General features: G+C 41.9%; 1 protein-coding gene across 2 annotated transcripts in view; it reads right to left on the bottom strand.

The window, feature by feature from the left end:
- Positions 1 to 18,439, bottom strand: part of LOC110502619 (voltage-gated delayed rectifier potassium channel KCNH1) — an 89,031-nt gene that overhangs the window by 47,043 nt on the left and 23,549 nt on the right. For both annotated transcript variants that reach the window (XM_090217131.1, XM_090217130.1), the window contains one exon: positions 17,577 to 17,848. In XM_090217131.1, the coding sequence (XP_090073257.1) occupies positions 17,577 to 17,848 (272 nt within the window). The remainder of the gene's footprint in view (positions 1 to 17,576; positions 17,849 to 18,439) is intronic.

Genomic DNA, 18,439 nt, shown 5'->3' with positions numbered 1-18,439 from the left:
TATGAATATATGGTGATGTCACCTTACCCCTATACATGTCAGTGGAGGCGGATGAGGGAAAGACGGCTCATAATAACAGCGCGAATGGAATGGCATCAAATACATGGAAACAATGTGTTTGATGTATTTGATACCATTCCACTGATTCTGCTCCAACCATTACCATAAGCCTGTACTCCCCAATTAAGCTGGCATCAGCCTCCTGTGATACATACAGTACCTACGGGAAGGCAGCTCTGTTTCATGTCTGTCTAATTAAGCAATAAGGCACCTCTGGGGTTTGTGGTTTATGGCCAATGTACCACGGCTAAAGTCTGTTCTTAGGCACGACACAGCCCTTAGCCGTGGTATATTGGCCATATACCACAAACTCCAGAGGTGCCTTATTGCTATTACAAAGTGGTTACCAACGTAATTAGAGCAGTAAAAATAAATGTTTTGTCATACCTGTGGTATATGGTCCGATATACCACGGCTGTCAGCCAATCAGCATTCAGGGTTCGATCCCACCCAGTTTATAATAAAGCATAAAAATACAAAATGTGGAGTAGGAGTCCATTTTGCTGATTCCACTCTAAAATGTGTAGACATGCTGCCAAATAAGGACCAGAAGATTACACAACCTGTAATACAGTGGGAGGACTGCTCTGCTTGCAGAGGACTGCTCTGCTTATGGTCCCAGATCGGTTGGTGCTGAATAGCCGGACAACAACCATAGGAGCTGGCTATACAGTACAAACAGATCTGGGACCAGGTTACAACTATGGGCTCTGATCAGAAGTAGTGTACAGGGAATAGGGTGCCATTTGGGACACAACCCTGGAGTAGGAAGCAATCCACATTTTTCAGTCTCAGCAGAGTAGTAGCCTGGTCCCAGATCGTTTTGTGCTGTATAGCCAACTCCTACAGTAAAGCTGCTATAAGGTGAGGAGAGAAGCCATTCTATGGGCTGTCAATGGATAGACTATGTGAAGTGTAACAAGGTTTAACAAGACTGCGAATGTTGATAGAACTGCATCTGATTGAAAAGGTTAGCTCTCGTTCTTTCTCTCACACGTGCACATATTCAAACGTTCTATGCTTTAGAACCAATCCCTGCTCTCTGCAAAATAACAATAGCCGTATGCCTTACCAATTAGTTCTACTCTAATTGGGAAATGGAGGATTTGGTCAGTTTTCTGTGTAAAAAGCTATTTGAATTTCATGCTTATTTTTGTTAAAAGGAATCCAAACCCGTTTCTTCAAACTAAAGCGTGAAGGGCGTCTCATTGAGTAAGGCTGCCTGCCATAAAATGTAAATTAATGTCATGATTGCAGAAAGAACATTTGAGACAAATTAATAGCTTATTGTAGCCATGGCAATTTCCTTATTTTGAGCTGTGGATCACTTAACAGTACAGTAATCTCTGGACTTCTTCATATTCTTTCAGTGCAATACACACCGGTTACACACATTTTTTTGGAAGATGATAACTTTGCGAGACATTGATGCTACTATTTTCCAAACCAAACACCACCTATAATATTCTGCAATGCCCAAAGTATTTGGCAAAGTACAACAGTGTTTGACAAAGGACCACAAAATGATCACATCATTGCAGCAGGAGATAGCAGTTAATAAAATGTAAATGTAATTTCTCTCCCCACTTCAGAGTGCAGCCACACTGGTTTGTATATATTTTTCCTGTGTGTGTGTGTGTGTGTGTGTGTGTGTGTGTGTGTGTGTGTGTGTGTGTGTGTGTGTGTGTGTGTGTGTGTGTGTGCATGTGTGTGATAGCATCAGTGTCATCAGGGCGTAGCGATAAAGTGTTGTCGTCACTATGATCCATGACAGCAGACGTCACTCACCTCCTGGCAGATACACTCTGATGTACTGTGTTTCTATCTGAATACTGATCTACTGTATGTATATGACACTTCAAATTGCTATCATTGCATTAGATCCACAATACGATCCTTCCGCTTAATGATGTACAGTAAATTAAAGCAATAATGCCTGATGAGGTGTGGTATATGGCCAATATACCACAGCTAAGGGCTATTCTTATCACGACACAACGCGGAGTGCCTGGATAAAGCCCTCAGGTATATTGGCCATATATCACAAAGCCCTGAGGTGCCTTATTGCTATTATAAACTGGCTACCAACGTAATTAGAACAGCGAAAATATACATGGTAGTCATCTTTCACTATTATTAATTAGTGTAATATGTGTGTGGGGATGTGCGAACCTGTTAGGGTAGAGCTTGTGTGTGTTCTGGGGGGTGAGGTCTACAGGTGTAGACCTTACCGTGAAATGCTTACTTACAAGCCCTTCACCAACCATGTAGTTTTAAGAAAATAGAGTTAAGAAAATATTTACGAAATAAACTAAAGTAAAAAAGGTTTGAAAAGGTCAGCTCTCACTCTCTCTCACACGTGCACACATACACTTTCTATGCTTTAGAACCAATCCCTGCTCTCTGCAGAATAACAATAGCCTTACCAATTAGTTCTACTCAAATTGGGAAATGGAGGGTTTAGTCAGTTTTCTGTGTAAAAAGCTATTTGAATTTCATGCTTATTTTAGCTAAAATAAATCCGAGGAGGTATGGTTTTACTTTAGAAGAAAAGTTATTATAAACTGGGTAGTTCGAGCCCTGAATGCTGACTGGCTGACAGCCGTGGTATACTACAGGTATGACAAAACATTTAATTGCCCCAACTCTCAATAGGGGTAGACCGACATCAACACCTCTTCACTGTGAAAGGGGGCGGGGGGGAGCAGTAGATCATGAGTAAGGACCTGTCACCACTACAATAGAAGCCATTTCTCAAAGCAGCCATATAAACTATACTGTTATTTCAGAATCATAACAACAGAATCAGAATCATAACAACAGAATCAGAATCATAACAACAGAATCAGAATCATAACAACAGAATCAGAATCATAACAACAGAATCAGAATCATAACAACAGAATCAGAATCATAACAACAGAATCAGAATCATAACAACAATAATAATTTGTTGGGCGCTTATATTTGTCCAATTTAATACATGTACAAGTGTGTATTATACACATATGTTTTTTGCATATCCCAAGTCTCCTTGAGACACCCTAACAGACGGGTCACGGCCAAGCTCAGCAATTATCAACGCCGATCCTGGAGCAATTAGTGTTAAGTGCCTTGCTCAAGGACACATCGAAAGATTTTTCACCTTGTCGTGTCTGGGATTCGAACTAGCGACGTGTTGGTTACTGGCACAATGCTCTAACCTCAAACACCTACCTCAAAGACCTGAGCTAATAGGACATGTATGACTCAGACAGAGAACAGCTACCATCCACAAAAAACCTGGGAATGTACATGAATTGATGTGCCCATAATATCCCCGACATTCACGTATGAAAAGGCATACAGTACAAATGAACTTAACACTTCCTATGAATATCCTTGTAAATATGCCTATAATACATTATGAAGAGGGTATTCGTAGGGCCAAGCACGCCCCCATCCACATCGACGGGGCACTTGTGGAGTGGATTTCCTTGAGTTCCTGTGTGTCCACATCACTAAGGAATTAACATGCTTCACACACATCAACACAGTCGTGAAGAAGGCACGACAACGCCTCTTCCCCCTCAGGAGGCTGAAAAGATTTGGCATGGGCCCTCAAATACTCAAAAAGTTCTACAGCTGCACCATTGAGAGCATGTTGACTGGCTGCATCACCGCAAGACGGTGGGTAGTGTGTATGGCCCAGTACATCACTGGGGCCAAGCTCACTATCATCCAGGACCTTTATACCAGGCAGTGTAAGAGGAAGGCCCTAAAAATGGTCAAAGACTCCAGCTACCCAAGTCATATATTGTTCTCTCTACTACCGTACGGCAAACGGTACCGATCCACCAAGTCTGGAACAGCTTCTATCCCCAAGCCATAAGACTGCTAAATCATTTATCAAAAGAGCTACCCGGATTATCTGCATTGACCCTTTTTGCACAAAAGCACTTTTCAGACAGACAGCGGAATATCGCCGAGTACCCCGCCAAGTACACCACTTTTCCCTCTAGTCAAAGCGGCTTAGCATGCACGCACACACATACACAAGGGTGACAGCCGCCAGTGCCCGTAGCAACAAAATAAACAACTGTTATTAACGTGCAAAAAAAGTATTGCTTTAACAACATAAGCATGCATAAAAACATATTTACATGCAACAGAATTACTAATAAAAAATTGATTCGAAAACATGGATTTTTATTGTTAAACGTGAGACTGTAAACTGATAGTGTTAGCCAGCTAGCTAGCTAGAGTCGGCAAGTTAGCTGGTCCCACTGTTGGACATACGTGCTGAGGTATCACAACGCAGGCTACGTTTTATACTGTGATTGGAAAACAATGCCGGCACAACTTGAAAAATAGAGCAAAATCCTATTTTCTCCATCTCGGCTGAGCGGCTTCCATGGGCCCGAGCACCGCCAACCGCTCCGCCTTGATAGAGTTTCACCCCCTGCCTAGCCTTCATTGAAAATGAATGGGCCACCCCATCTGTCTGTCAGTGCCTTAACTATTTTGACTCATCACATATGCTGCTGCTACTGTTTATTATCTATCCTGTTGCCTAGTCACTTGACCCCTACTTATATGTACATACAGTGCATTCGGAAAATATTCAGACCCCTTCCCCTTTTCCACATTTTGTTACATTACAGCCTTATTCTAAAATTGATTAAATTATTTGTTTTCCATATCAATCTCACAATAATCAATCAATCAATCAATCAACACAATACCCCATAATGACAAAGCGAAAACAGGTTTTTAGAAAAACAGAAATACCTTATTTCTATAAGTATTCAGACCCTTTGCTATGAGACTCGAAATTGAGCATCAGGAGCTTCCTGGTTCCTTGAGTTGTTTCTGCAACTTGATTGGAGTCCACTTGTGGTAAATTCAATTGATTGGACATGATTTGCAAAGGCACCTGTCTATATAAGGTCCCATAGTTGACAGTGCATGTCATCCTCCTAGATCTACAGTGCCTTGCGAAAGTATTCGGCCCCCTTGAACTTTGCGACCTTTTGCCACATTTCAGGCTTCAAACATAAAGATATAAAACTGTATTTTTTTGTGAAGAATCAACAACAAGTGGGACACAATCATGAAGTGGAACGACATTTATTGGATATTTCAAACTTTTTTAACAAATCAAAAACTGAAAAATTGGGCGTGCAAAATTATTCAGCCCCCTTAAGTTAATAATTTGTAGCGCCACCTTTTGCTGCGATTACAGCTGTAAGTCGCTTGGGGTCTCTTGGCTGCATCTCTGATCAGTCTTCTCCTTGTATGAGCTGAAAGTTTAGGGGGACGGCCAGGTCTTGGTAGATTTGCAGTGGTCTGATACTCCTTCCATTTCAATATTATCGCTTGCACAGTGCTCCTTGGGATGTTTAAAGCTTGGGAAATCTTTTTGTATCCAAATCCGGCTTTAAACTTCTTCACAACAGTATCTCGGACCTGCCTGGTGTGTTCCTTGTTCTTCATGATGCTCTCTGCGCTTTTAACGGACCTCTGAGACTATCACAGTGCAGGTGCATTTATACGGAGACTTGATTACACACAGGTGGATTGTATTTATCATCATTAGTCATTTAGGTCAACATTGGATCATTCAGAGATCCTCACTGAACTTCTGGAGAGAGTTTGCTGCACTGAAAGTAAAGAGGCAGAATAATTTTGCACGCCCAATTTTTCAGTTTTTGATTTGTTAAAAAAGTTTGAAATATCCAATAAATGTCGTCCCACTTGTTGTTGATTCTTCACAAAAAAATACAGTTTTATATCTTTATGTTTGAAGCCTGAAATGTGGCAAAAGGTCGCAAAGTTCAAGGGGGCCGAATACTTTCGCACGGCACTGTATCTGCTGGTTTCAACACCGTGAACCATCAGATCCACCTTCACCCTCTCAGGGCTGGGTATCTCAGGCTCAAACCCTACATTCCAACCCTAGCACTCTGTTCTGCCACTTCTGGTCTCTTGGCCCTCTCACCCCTACGGGAAGGCAGCTCCCGCTCATCCCAGTCCAAGTTATTCTCTGTCCTGGCACCTCAATTGTGGAGCCAGCTTCCCCCAGAAGCTAGGACAGCAGAGCCCCTGCCAATCTTCTGAAACCCTACCTCTTCAAAGAGTATTTGAAATAATCCCCCCCACCCCCTTCCTTCGTGAACTAACACTCACAATTCATTTTTTTTGTAGCTTTCCAAAACAAAGCTGTTATTGTAAAATGGTGTCCCTACCATTCATTACGGAAATACAAAATTGTCTCATATTGGTGCGATATCCCTTATTGTCATACAAAACTAAGCTTGGAGCTGTTCTTATCGAAAGAGCCCTACAGCAACATGCAAAATCCTTTCTGTCTGTCCGTTCGCTATAAAAGAGTAATTCTGCCAGCAGATTTGAAGCACAGCTGAATGGGACTTCTCTGCATAAATAAAGGTTACATTTTTCCTGCATGCTGTGTGCTGTCTACATTGCGCATGTGACAGAATATTATATCATCAGGTTGTCACTGCTGCGTTTGAAGATGAAGATCAGATACTACAAAGTCCATTGACTCCAGTACTCCTCTCTACTGTAGACTAGAGCTCTCTCTATCCCCTCTAGTGTAGACTAGAGCTCTCTCTCTATCCTCTCTACTGTAGACTAGAGCGCTCTCTCTATCCTCTCTACTGTAGACTAGAGCTCTCTCTCTATCCTCTCTAGTGTAGACTAGAGCTCTCTATCCTCTCTACTGTAGACTAGAGCGCTCTCTCTATCCTCTCTACTGTAGACTAGAGCGCTCTCTATCCTCTCTACTGTAGACTAGAGCTCTCTCTATCCTCTCTACTGTAGACTAGAGCTCTCTCTATCCTCTCTACTGTAGACTAGAGCTCTCTCTATCCCCTCTAGTGTAGACTAGAGCTCTCTCTATCCTCTCTACTGTAGACAAGAGCTCTCTCTATCCTCTCTACTGTAGACTAGAGCTCTCTCTCTATCCTCTCTACTGTAGACTAGAGCTCTCTCTATCCTCTCTACTGTAGACTAGAGCTCTCTCTATCCTCTCTACTGTAGACAAGAGCTCTCTCTATCCTCTCTACTGTAGACAAGAGCTCTCTCTATCCTCTCTACTGTAGACTAGAGCTCTCTCTATCCTCTCTACTGTAGACTAGAGCTCTCTCTATCCTCTCTACTGTAGACAAGAGCTCTCTCTATCCTCTCTACTGTAGTCTAGAGCTCTCTCTATCCTCTCTACTGTAGACTAGATCTCTCTCTATCCTCTCTACTGTAGACTAGAGCTCTCTCTCTATCCTCTCTAGTGTAGACTAGAGCTCTCTCTCTATCCTCTCTAGTGTAGACTAGAGCTCTCTCTATCCTCTCTACTGTATACAAGAGCTCTCTCTATCCTCTCTACTGTAGACTAGAGCTCTCTCTATCCTCTCTACTGTAGACTAGAGCTCTCTCTCTATCATCTCTACTGTAGACTAGAGCTCTCTCTATCCTCTCTACTGTAGACTAGAGCTCTCTCTATCCTCTCTACTGTAGACTAGAGCTCTCTCTCTATCCTCTCTACTGTAGACAAGAGCTCTCTCTATCCTCTCTACTGTAGACTAGAGCTCTCTCTCTATCCTCTCTACTGTAGACTAGAGCTCTCTCTATCCTCTCTACTGTAGACTAGAGCTCTCTCTATCCTCTCTACTGTAGACTAGAGCTCTCTCTATCCTCTCTACTGTAGACTAGAGCTCTCTCTATCCTCTCTACTGTAGACTAGAGCTCTCTCTATCCTCTCTACTGTAGACTAGAGCTCTCTCTCTCTTTATTTATGATGACAGAGGTGCCTGAAAAATGTAATAATGTGGTTGTGGTCAGAAAAAACAGATTATAATCAGGTAAAGACATGTTTTCTGCACGGTCACTAATAGATATATAAAAAGTGTCCTTAATAATTACAATATCAAAATCCCTCTCAATACACAACCTGACCAAAGACATTCGCCTGATATACTGTAACTGCAACCAGTTTTAGACTCTACCCACTGGGTTAGACTCTACAATATCCACATTTAGTTTCATAATCATAAAGCCTGCTTAAGCTGCTCTGGGTAAGACTGTCTGCTAAATGAAAAATGTAAATGCAGAGTAAGACATGTTACTAGGGGTGCTTGGACTGGATCCAAGGTAACACCTGGAGCTTGGAATGGATGGAAGGTAACACCTGGAGCTTGGACTGGATGGAAGGTAACACCTGGAGCTTGGAATGGATGGAAGGTAACACCTGGAGCTTGGAATGGATCCAAGGTAACACCTGGAGCTTGGAATGGATGGAAGGTAACACCTGGAGCTTGGAATGGATGGAAGGTAACACCTGGAGCTTGGACTGGATGGAGGGTAACACCTGGAGACTGGATGGAAGGTAACACCTGGAGCTTGGACTGGATGGAGGGTAACACCTGGAGCTTGGACTGGATGGAAGGTAACACCTGGAGCTTGGACTGGATGGAAGGTAACACTTGGAGCTTAGACGGGATGGAGGGTAACACCTGGAGACTGGATGGAAGGTAACACCTGGAGCTTGGACTGAATGGAAGATAAACACCTGGAACTTGGACTGGATGGAAGGTAACACCTGGAGCTTGGACTGAATGGAAGATAAACACCTGGAACTTGGACTGGATGGAAGGTAACACCTGCAGCTTGGACTGGATGGAAGGTAATACCTGGAGATTGGAATGGATGGAAGGTAACACCTGGAGCTTGGACTGGATGGAAGGTAACACCTGGAGCTTGGACTGGATGCAAGGTAATACCTGGAGCTTGGACTGGATGCAAGGTAACACCTTGAACATGTATGGCATGGGATCAAAGGCAGTGAGAAACGAATTAGTACTGCTGGATGTGTGTGTGTGTGTGTGTGTGTCTGGTCTGGTCTGGTCTGGTCTGGTCTGGTCTGGTCTGGTCTGTCTGTCTGTCTGTCTGTCTGTCTGTCTGTCTGTCTGTCTGTGTGTGTCGGTCTGTCGGTCGGTCGGTCGGTGTGTGTGTGTGTGTGGTCAATGCAATGCTGCTGGCTCGTCAACAGCTATGTCATTGTCCCTCTGGGGATATGTATGCATCAGCAAATCAATATTTCATATGATGTGACAATTATGCAAATGTTCATACTCAAACTGCAACCAGCCACAAAAAAATGAACATACAGTATACGGTGAACATTAAACATAGCCTACAGAATATACTGTACCTGTACTATGCATTAAACATCCGGTAAAACTTTACTGTAGGTGTCCTTATGAAATAAAGCCTTTATAACAGCTACATAACACATTATAACAAAGACAGACACCTAGAGTAAAGAGTTACCAAACATCCTTTTCCTAGGCATCCTACAGTCCTAATATTCTGAGGTACAGTATACACTGAGCGCACAAAATATTATGAACACGTGCTCTTTCCATGACATAGACTGACCAGGTGAAAGCTATGATCCCTTATTTATGTCACTTGTTAAATCCACTTCAATCAGTGTCGATGAAGGGGACAAGACCGGTTAAGGGGGGGTTCCTAGTGTTTGGTATACTCAGTGTATATGTTAGTGCCGCATATCCCTCTTTCACCCGAATCTCTCCACCTATCCATCAGATCTTGGTGTAGCACCACAGCTCTATCGGTGACAATGATTTAAATGGAATACACCAACAGCTGTCTTCCTTTGAAGACAATTAACAGACAGTTGTCACAAACCCAAAAAGGTCCCAGGCCAACCGTTGCCATAGTGACACGACAGCTGTATAATCCTCTTGTCACTGATGTGATCTTCGGCTGCTGCCAACACCAATCCACCGCAGATGGTAAAAATAGAATTGTGAGAATAATGGAATAGTCAGTCACGGTTTAAACTGGATGGAATCATACAGTAGTCATTCCACTTGTATCTTCTGTTACTTTTCTCAGCTTCTTTCGATTCAGATCAATAGAATATAATTCTATTTGTGTAAATCTTGTGGTTATCATGGCCAGATTGCATGCCCAGGGGCCTTGACTCCTGGTATCATATGAACACACATATGACATGGCAAAATGTGTAGAATTGCAGGAAATTTGTTTTAAAACTGCAAGATTTTCTCTCCTTCCCATGGCAAAATGAGAAGAATTGCAAGAAATTAGCTTATAAAAAAGCTTTATTTTTTTTTTCTTCTCTCCGGCAACAAGAGGGTTGTGAACAGTTTGAACAGTTTGGTGTAACATGGGTTCCGAGGTAGGGATTTGTTATTACGCAAATAAATTATAATATTAATCTGAACCTTTGCCACCTAGGAAATTTGTGTGAGCTGCCATTCTAAATAGTATCGGGGTACCCCTGCAATACACAACCCTAACTCTTGGAGTGTGTATCAATTATTTCAAGTGTGCAATCGTTGTACCTCTCACTGGCATCGAGTAACTCTGACAGAAGTATCTCTCTTTGTCTTTCACCATGGAAAGGGATGCAGGAGGTGTGGCAAGTGCATCTGAACCCGCTGTTCTGTAAGTGCTGTAAAGTAGTGAGCAAAACAGGATCCACATCCCAAATGACACCCTGTTCCCTATGTGTGCACTACTTTTGACAACGTTCGATAGGGCTCTGGTCAAAAGTAATGCACTAGGTAGGTTATATGGTCTGACCAGCTGAGACAGTGAGTGATTGTAGGATAGTGCTCGGTTCAATTGATCCTGCAATGCATATAGTGGATATCATCAGAGGAGGAACATCCTACTCAGTGAATTTCATTAAAATATATATTTATATTTTTTTAGATAAAACTGTACCAAATAACTGATTAAAACACAGTTTTTCAATTAAGGTCTACAGTAGCCTCAACAGCACCCTCTAGGGTAGTACCATGGTGTAGCCAGAGGACAGCTATTTTGCATCCTCCTCTAGGTACATTGACTTCATTACAAAACCTAGGAGGCTCAAACAGAGAGGAATGCTATTTATGTTAGCTAGCTGGCTAAGGCTATCTAACACTGCAACTCTTCCAAGTCAAGATCTTGGCTATATTAATTTATTGCCACCGGTGTAACTGCTAAACTGCTTGCTGTACACTGTACTGCGTGATTGTACACATGGATTTGATTGTGGGTTTACTAACGCGTTAGTTCTAGTTTGTTGACTATAACGTTAATATGGTGACAATGATGTAGGGTGTGTAGGGGTAAATGGTTATGATATGAATATGGATATGAAGGTTTGGCTTGGAGACGTTTTTGTGCATGGTTACAGACAGCTGTTGTGTTGTGTACTGAAGTCCACAAGTGAAGGGAAACGATGAGAGGAGGAGAGCGCATAGATGCGAGAAGGAGATTTATACAATGAACAAAGTGATGATGCTGTTTGTGGCTGCTATGAAAATTAAATATGTGTGCTGGTAATTAGAGGTGTATTCAATCCGCCGATTCTGTTGCAAAACGTTTCTTAAATGCACGCAAACTGAACAAAACGGGGAGGGACCTAACTGAATTTGTCCAATAGAAACTCGTGATTTTGTTTCAAAATGAAACATTTTGCAACTGTTTGGACTAATGATTACACCCCTGATCAGCTAGATACAGGCAAGAGTGTGCAAGGTGGTAATGAATTTGTCACTGTCTGTCACCTTGATTACTCCAATTTGTCTCTCGACCTGTGCACCTACGCTACCGTTCAAAAGATTGGGGTCACTTAGAAATGTTATTGTTTTTGAAAGAAAAGCAAATGTTTTGTCCATTAAAATAACATAAAATTGATCAGAAATACAGTGTAGACATTGTTAATGTTGTAAATAACTATTGTAGCTGGAAATGGCTGATGTTTTATGGAATATCTACATTGGCGTACAGAGGCCCATTATCAGCAACCATCACTCCTGTGTTCTAATGGCACGTTGTGTTAGCTAATCCAAGTTTGTCATTTGAAAAGGCTAATTGATCATTAGAAAATTGTTTTGCAATTATGTTAGTTAGCACATAATTAGTTAGCACATCTGAAAACTGTTGTTCTGGTTAAAGAAGCAATAAAACTGGCCTTCTTTAGACTAGTTGAGAATTAATTTTATTTATTTCACCTTTATTTTACCAGGTAGGTCAGTTGAGAACAAGTTCTCATTTACAATTGCGACCTCGCCAAGATAAAGCAAAGCAGCATGACACAAACAACAACACAGAGCTACACATAAACAAACGTACAGTCAATAACACAATAGAAAAGTAAAATAGAAAAATCTATGTACAGTGTGTGCAAATGTAGAAGAGTGGGGAGGTAAGGCAATAAATAGGCCATAGAGGCGAAATAATTAAAATGTTGCATTAACACTGGAGTGATAGATGTGCAGATGATAATGTGCAAGTAGGGATACTGGGGTGCAAGAGGGTGAGTAATAATATGGGGATGAGGTAGTTGGGTGTGCTATTTACAGATTGGCTGTGTACAGGTACAGTGATCGTTAAGCTGCTCTGACAGCTGATGCTTAAAGTTAGTGAGGGAGATATAAGTCTCCAGCTTCAGTGATTTTTGCAATTCGTTCCAGTCATTGGCAGCAGAAAATTGGAAGGAAAGGTGTCCAAAGTAAGTGCTGGCTTTGGGGATGACCAGTGAAATATACCTGCTGGAGCGAGTGCTGCTGGTGTTGCTGGTGTGGGTGTTGCTGGTGACCAGTGAGCTGAGATAAGGCGGGGCATTACATAGCAAAGACTTATAGATGACCTGGAGCCAGTGGGTTTGGCGACGGATATGTAGTGAGGGTCAGCCAACGAGAGCATACAGGTCGCAGTGGTGGGTAGTATATGGGGCTTTGGTGACAAAACGGGTGGCACTATGATAGACTACATCAAGTTTGCTGAGTAGAGTGTTGGAGGCTATTTTCTAAATGACATCGCCGAAGTCAAGGATCAGTAGGATAGTCAGTTTTAAGAGGCTATGTTTGGCAGCATGAGTGAAGGAGGCTTTGTTGCGAAATAGGAAGCCAATTCTAGATTTAATTTTGGATAGGAGATGCTTAATGTGAGTCTGGAAGGAGAGTTTACAGTCTAACTAGACACCTAGGTATTTGTAGTTGTCCACATATTCTAGGTCAGAACCGTCCAGAGTAGTGATGCTAGTCGGGCGGGAGGGTGCGGGCAGCAATCGGTTGAAGAGCATGCACTTAGATTTACTAGCATTTAAGAGCAGTTGGAGGCCACAGAAGGAGTGTTGTATGGCGTTGAAGCTCGTCTGGAGGTTTGTTAGCACAGTGTCCAAAGAAAGGCCAAATGGTGTCGTCTGCGTAGAGATGGATCAGAGAATCACCAGCAGCAAGAGCGAGATCATTGATATATACAGAGAAAAGAGTCGTCCCGAGAATTTAACCCTGTGGCACCCCCATAGAGACTGCCAGAGGTCCGGACAACAGGCCCTCCGATTTGACACACTGAACTCTATCTGAGAAGTAGTTGGTGAACCAGGCGAGGCAGTCATTTGAGAAGCCAAGGCCATTGAGTCTGCCGATAAGAATACGGTGATTGACAGAATCGAAAGCCTTGGTCAGGTCGATGAATACGACTGCACAGTACTGTCTTTAATCGATGGAGTTATGATATCGTTTAGGACCTTGAGCGTGGCTGAGGTGCATCCATGACCAGCTCGGAAACCAGATTGCATAGTGGAGAAGGTACTGTGGGATTCCAAATGGTCGCTGATCTGTTTGTTAAGTTGGCTTTCGAAGATTTTAGAAAGGCAGGGCAGGATGGATATAGGTCTACAAAAGTTTGGGTCTAGAGTGTCTCCCCCTTTGAAGAGGGGGATGACCGCGGCAGCTTTCCAATCTTTGGGGATCTCAGACGATACGAAAGAGAGGTTGAATAGGCTAGTAATAGTGGTTGCAACAATTTTGGCGGATCATTTTAGAAAGAGAGGGCCCAGATTGTCTAGCCCAGCTGATTTGTAGGGATCCAGATTTTGCAGCTCTTTCAGAACATCAGCTGTCTGGATTTGGGTGAAGGAGAAGCGAGGGAGGCTGGGGCAAGTTGCTGCAGGGGGTACTGAGATGTTGGCTGGCGTAGGGTTAGACATGTGGAAAAATGCTTATTGAAATGATCGATTATCGTAGATTTATCAGTGGTGACAGTGTTTCCTATCCTCAGTGCAGTGGGCAGCTGGGAGGAGGTACTCTTATTCTCCATAGACTTTACAATGTCCCAAAACCTTTTGGAATTAGTGCTACAGGAAGCAAATTTCTGTTTTAAAAAGCTTTCCTAACTGATTGAGTATATTGGTTCCTGACTTCCCTGAAAAGTTGCATATCGCGGGGGCTATTCGATGCTAATACAGAACATCACAGGATGTTTTTTGTGCTGGCCAAGGGCAGTCAAGTCTGGGGTGAACCAAGGGCTATATCTGTTCTCAAGAATCTTGAGCATCAGCATTTGTGGGTTCGATTACAGGCTCAAAATGTCCAGAAACAAAGACCTTTCTTCTGAAACTCGCCAGTCTATTCTTGTTCTGAGAAAAGGCTATTCCATGCGAGAAGATCTCGTACAACGCTGTGTACTACTCCCTTCACAGAACAGAGCAAACTGTCTCTAACCAGAATAGAAAGAGTGGGAGGCCCCGGTGCACAACTGAGCAAGAGGACATTAGAGTGTCTAATTTGAGAAACAGACGCATCACAGGTCCTCAACTGGCAGCTTCATTAAATAGTACTCGCAAAACACCAGTCTCAACATCAACAGTGAACAGAGGCGACTCCGAGGCGAAATCTTTTATTTTTATTGGCCAGTCTGAGATATGGCTTTTTCTTTGTAACTCTGCCTAGTAGGCCAGCATCCCCGAGTCACCTCTTCACTGTTGACATTGAGACTGGTGTTTTGTGGGTACTATTTAATGAAGCTGCCAGTTGAGGACTTGTGAGGCTTCTGTTTCTCAAACTAGACACTCTAATGTACATGTCGTCTTGCTCAGTTGTGCACCAGGGCCTCCCACTCCTCTTTCTATTCTGGTTAGAGCCAGTTTGTGCTGTTCTGTGAAGGGAGTAGTACACAGCGCTGTACGAACTCTTCAGTTTCTTGGCAATTTCTCACATGGAATAGCCTTCATTTCTCACAACAAGAATGGACTGAGTTTCAGAGGAAAGTTATTTATTTCTGGACATTTTGAGCCTATAATCGAACCCACAAATGCTGATGCTCCAGATACTCAACTAGTTTAAAGAAGGCCAATTTTTATTGCATCTTTAATCAGAACAACAGTTTTCAGCAGCGCTAACATAATTGCAAAATAATTGAATGATCAATTAGCCTTTAAAATGATAAACTTGGATTAGCTAACACAACGTGCCATTGGAACACAGGAGTGATGGTTGCTGATAATGGGCCTCTGTACGCCTATGTAGATATTCCATAAAACATCAGTCGTTTCCAGCTACAATAGTAATTTACATGAACAATGTCTACACTGTATTTCTGATCAATTTGATGTTATTTGAATGGACATTTGCTTTTCTTTCAAAAACAAGGATATTTCTAAGTGACCCCAAACTTTTGAATGGTAGTGTACATTATAAACTTTAATTCGTAGGCTAGGTTGTGGCAACCTCATAATGGGTATAGGGCAAATTTGAGTATCATGTAGTAGCCTAAACCTATCGATGTTACATTGAGCTGGGTGAATGGAATATGAATGACAGTCCTTCAATATGCTGTAATAGAAATAAGACCATGCCTTCCCTAATCTTGAAAGGCACCAACCGCCACTGACTGCCTAGTATATTTCCCCAGGTTCTCCTGCTGCTGCTACTCCCCCACTGCTACTACCACAACTGAGAGCCAATGAGCCTGATGGTAAAAAAAAATAACATGTCTGCTCTATATTGCATGCTTCTGTCTGCGTATGTCAGTCTCTGGCTGTCTTTAGAAGTAACCTTACTTGAATAGGATGGAGGAAATGAAATGGATGGATGGAATACAAAAGGATGGATGGGGTACGATCATTCCCTACATCTTTCCATAACCACTTTGACAGATATGATATTCATGATTATCAGAGTTACAGTAACAACAGCCATTTAGTTGAAGAGATTGAGAGATACAGTAAGGATGAGACAGATGAAAGACTACTTGAATCTCATCAACCCTGAATTAACCTTTCAAACAGCTCATGAGCGGCAGACGCATTACTTGCTCTATACAAATTGAAGAGTTTCGTTCCAAAACACTATATCCACCAATTTTTCACATTTGTGTTTTTTCATCCGAAATGATTGGGGAATGGGTACCTTCATGTTTGTGGAAAAATTTTACTATTCTCAGATTTTTTGATTCATAGATTTTTGATTTTTGTGTATTAAAATGGGTTTTGGTTGCAAAACGCTATATCCATTGTTAAGTTGGAATGGAAGGTACTTATCCTGTATATTTGAATGTGATATGTTGATTTCTCGCCTAGCTTTCTGAAGATGAATGAACTAACTGTAAGTCACTCTAGATAAGATCATCTGTTAAATGACTAAAATGTCAAATGCAAATATTTTACATACAGATTTCATATTACTGTACTGATTCTTTAAAAATATATATTTTTAAATATTGATGTCACAAATGTATCATTTGTACAGTTCTTTATTAAAAATGTAGTTATTTGTCACATTTCACTGTATAAAACCTATAGTACTATTCTCTGAGAGTGAGGGGGATACATAGCGTTTTGCAACAAAACATGATTATTTTTCTCTCTGAAAAGAAACCATCAAGTGATAGATTTCAAACAAATACATGTATATCGTTCATGATTAGATGGTGAAAAAACACACCAATCTCTTTCAAAAGTTGTAAAAAAATATATATGTATTTACCAAAATGTCTGAAAATAGATATATAGCACTTTGGAATGAAACTCTTCAAATGCTCATGCCTTTGTTATGTAAATAACCGTTGTTACACAAATTGTGTTAGAGCATGGTTTTGAGGACGAAAGAGTGTTTGATGTGCTCCCTGTTTCCTGTCTGGATAGAGTGCAGGGTCATCGATGCAGACATTTTAAGGGGCTATGAGCTGATGGATTGGTCTAATCAATTCATATTACCAAAGCAGTGCTACTCCAGTGTTTCACTTATCTATAACCAATTAATTCAATTCTAACAACAACATTCCATCATGAGACATGAGAGGGGCTCATTAATTAATTCATTCATAATGCTACCACATGGGGAAAATGCCACAGAGGGCACTTAAATCAGTGTTTCCTAAACCTCTCCTCGAGTACCCACAGCCAGTCCACATATTTTATCAAATAACATTTTATTTGTCACATGCGCTGAATACAACAGGTGTAGACCTCACCATGAAATGCTTACTTACAAGCCCTTAAACAACAATACAGTTCAATGTATTCCAGAACTATCACAGCTGTTTCAAATGGCCACCTAAACCCCTCATTACCCAAATCAACTGTGCTAGTTCTGGAATGCATCAAATGTGGACTGGCTGGGGTTACTCCAGGAGAGGATTGGGAAACACCACCTTATATCATGACAGAAAAACATGTAGTCCCATATACTTACATCCAATCATCATCATGGCGACAGCGAAGATCTTCTCTCCGTCGGTGGTGGGGGCGATGTTTCCGAACCCTATACTGGTCAGAGAGGTCATGGTGAAGTATAGAGATGTGATGTAGACCGAGTCTTTGTTGGGGCCGCCCTCCCACTTCCCTGTGCCGCTGGCGTTGAAGCGGTATGGCGAGCCCACTGTCTCCCCCAGCATGTACAGCCAGCTGTCTGTCCGCAGGATGCCTGTCTCCTCGTCTATCACCTCATAGTCACCGATGCTGTACCTGTTATAGTTAGTCAAGATTAAAAGATATTCAGCAACTCTTGGTAGGACAATGGAGGTCTGCTACAAAATTGCATCCTTTTTATTGTTAAAGCCCAGTTAGACAAGAACCAAAACAAGATCGGTGCTGTACCTGTTAGGTTGAGATGAGAAAGTGTTCATGTTCAGGTTTAGGGTTCAGGATCAGGTTTAGGGGAAAGGGAAAGGACAGCGTTAGGGTTGCCTCTACCACACAGGTTAGAGGTTTGTTCACTTTGCTTAAGGGAGTAAGACGAAAGTTACAAAACATTGCGGGAGAGAAACAGAAACATACTTCTCCTTCATTACACTGTCAACACTACAGAGCATGACCGTTTTTAAAGGCAGTGTTTCTCAATCCGCTACTGAGTAACTCCCCAGTCATTTCACTTAGCATTTTTGTTCTAATCCACGAATAGCAACTTGTAAACTAATCCACAACTAATCTTGTTGATGAATTAAATCAGGTGTAGTAGAAAAAAGCATGCCACAGTTGGGGATCAGAGAGGAACGGAAACACTGAAGGAATATGCAATTAACAAATACAGTAGCCAGATTGTTTTGGCCATTGTGA

Source organism: Oncorhynchus mykiss, chromosome 23 (assembly GCF_057628025.1).
Source record: "Oncorhynchus mykiss isolate SJ-2025 chromosome 23, ASM5762802v1, whole genome shotgun sequence".
NCBI lineage: Eukaryota > Metazoa > Chordata > Actinopteri > Salmoniformes > Salmonidae > Oncorhynchus > Oncorhynchus mykiss.
This window is presented reverse-complemented; position numbering and strand designations above follow the sequence as displayed.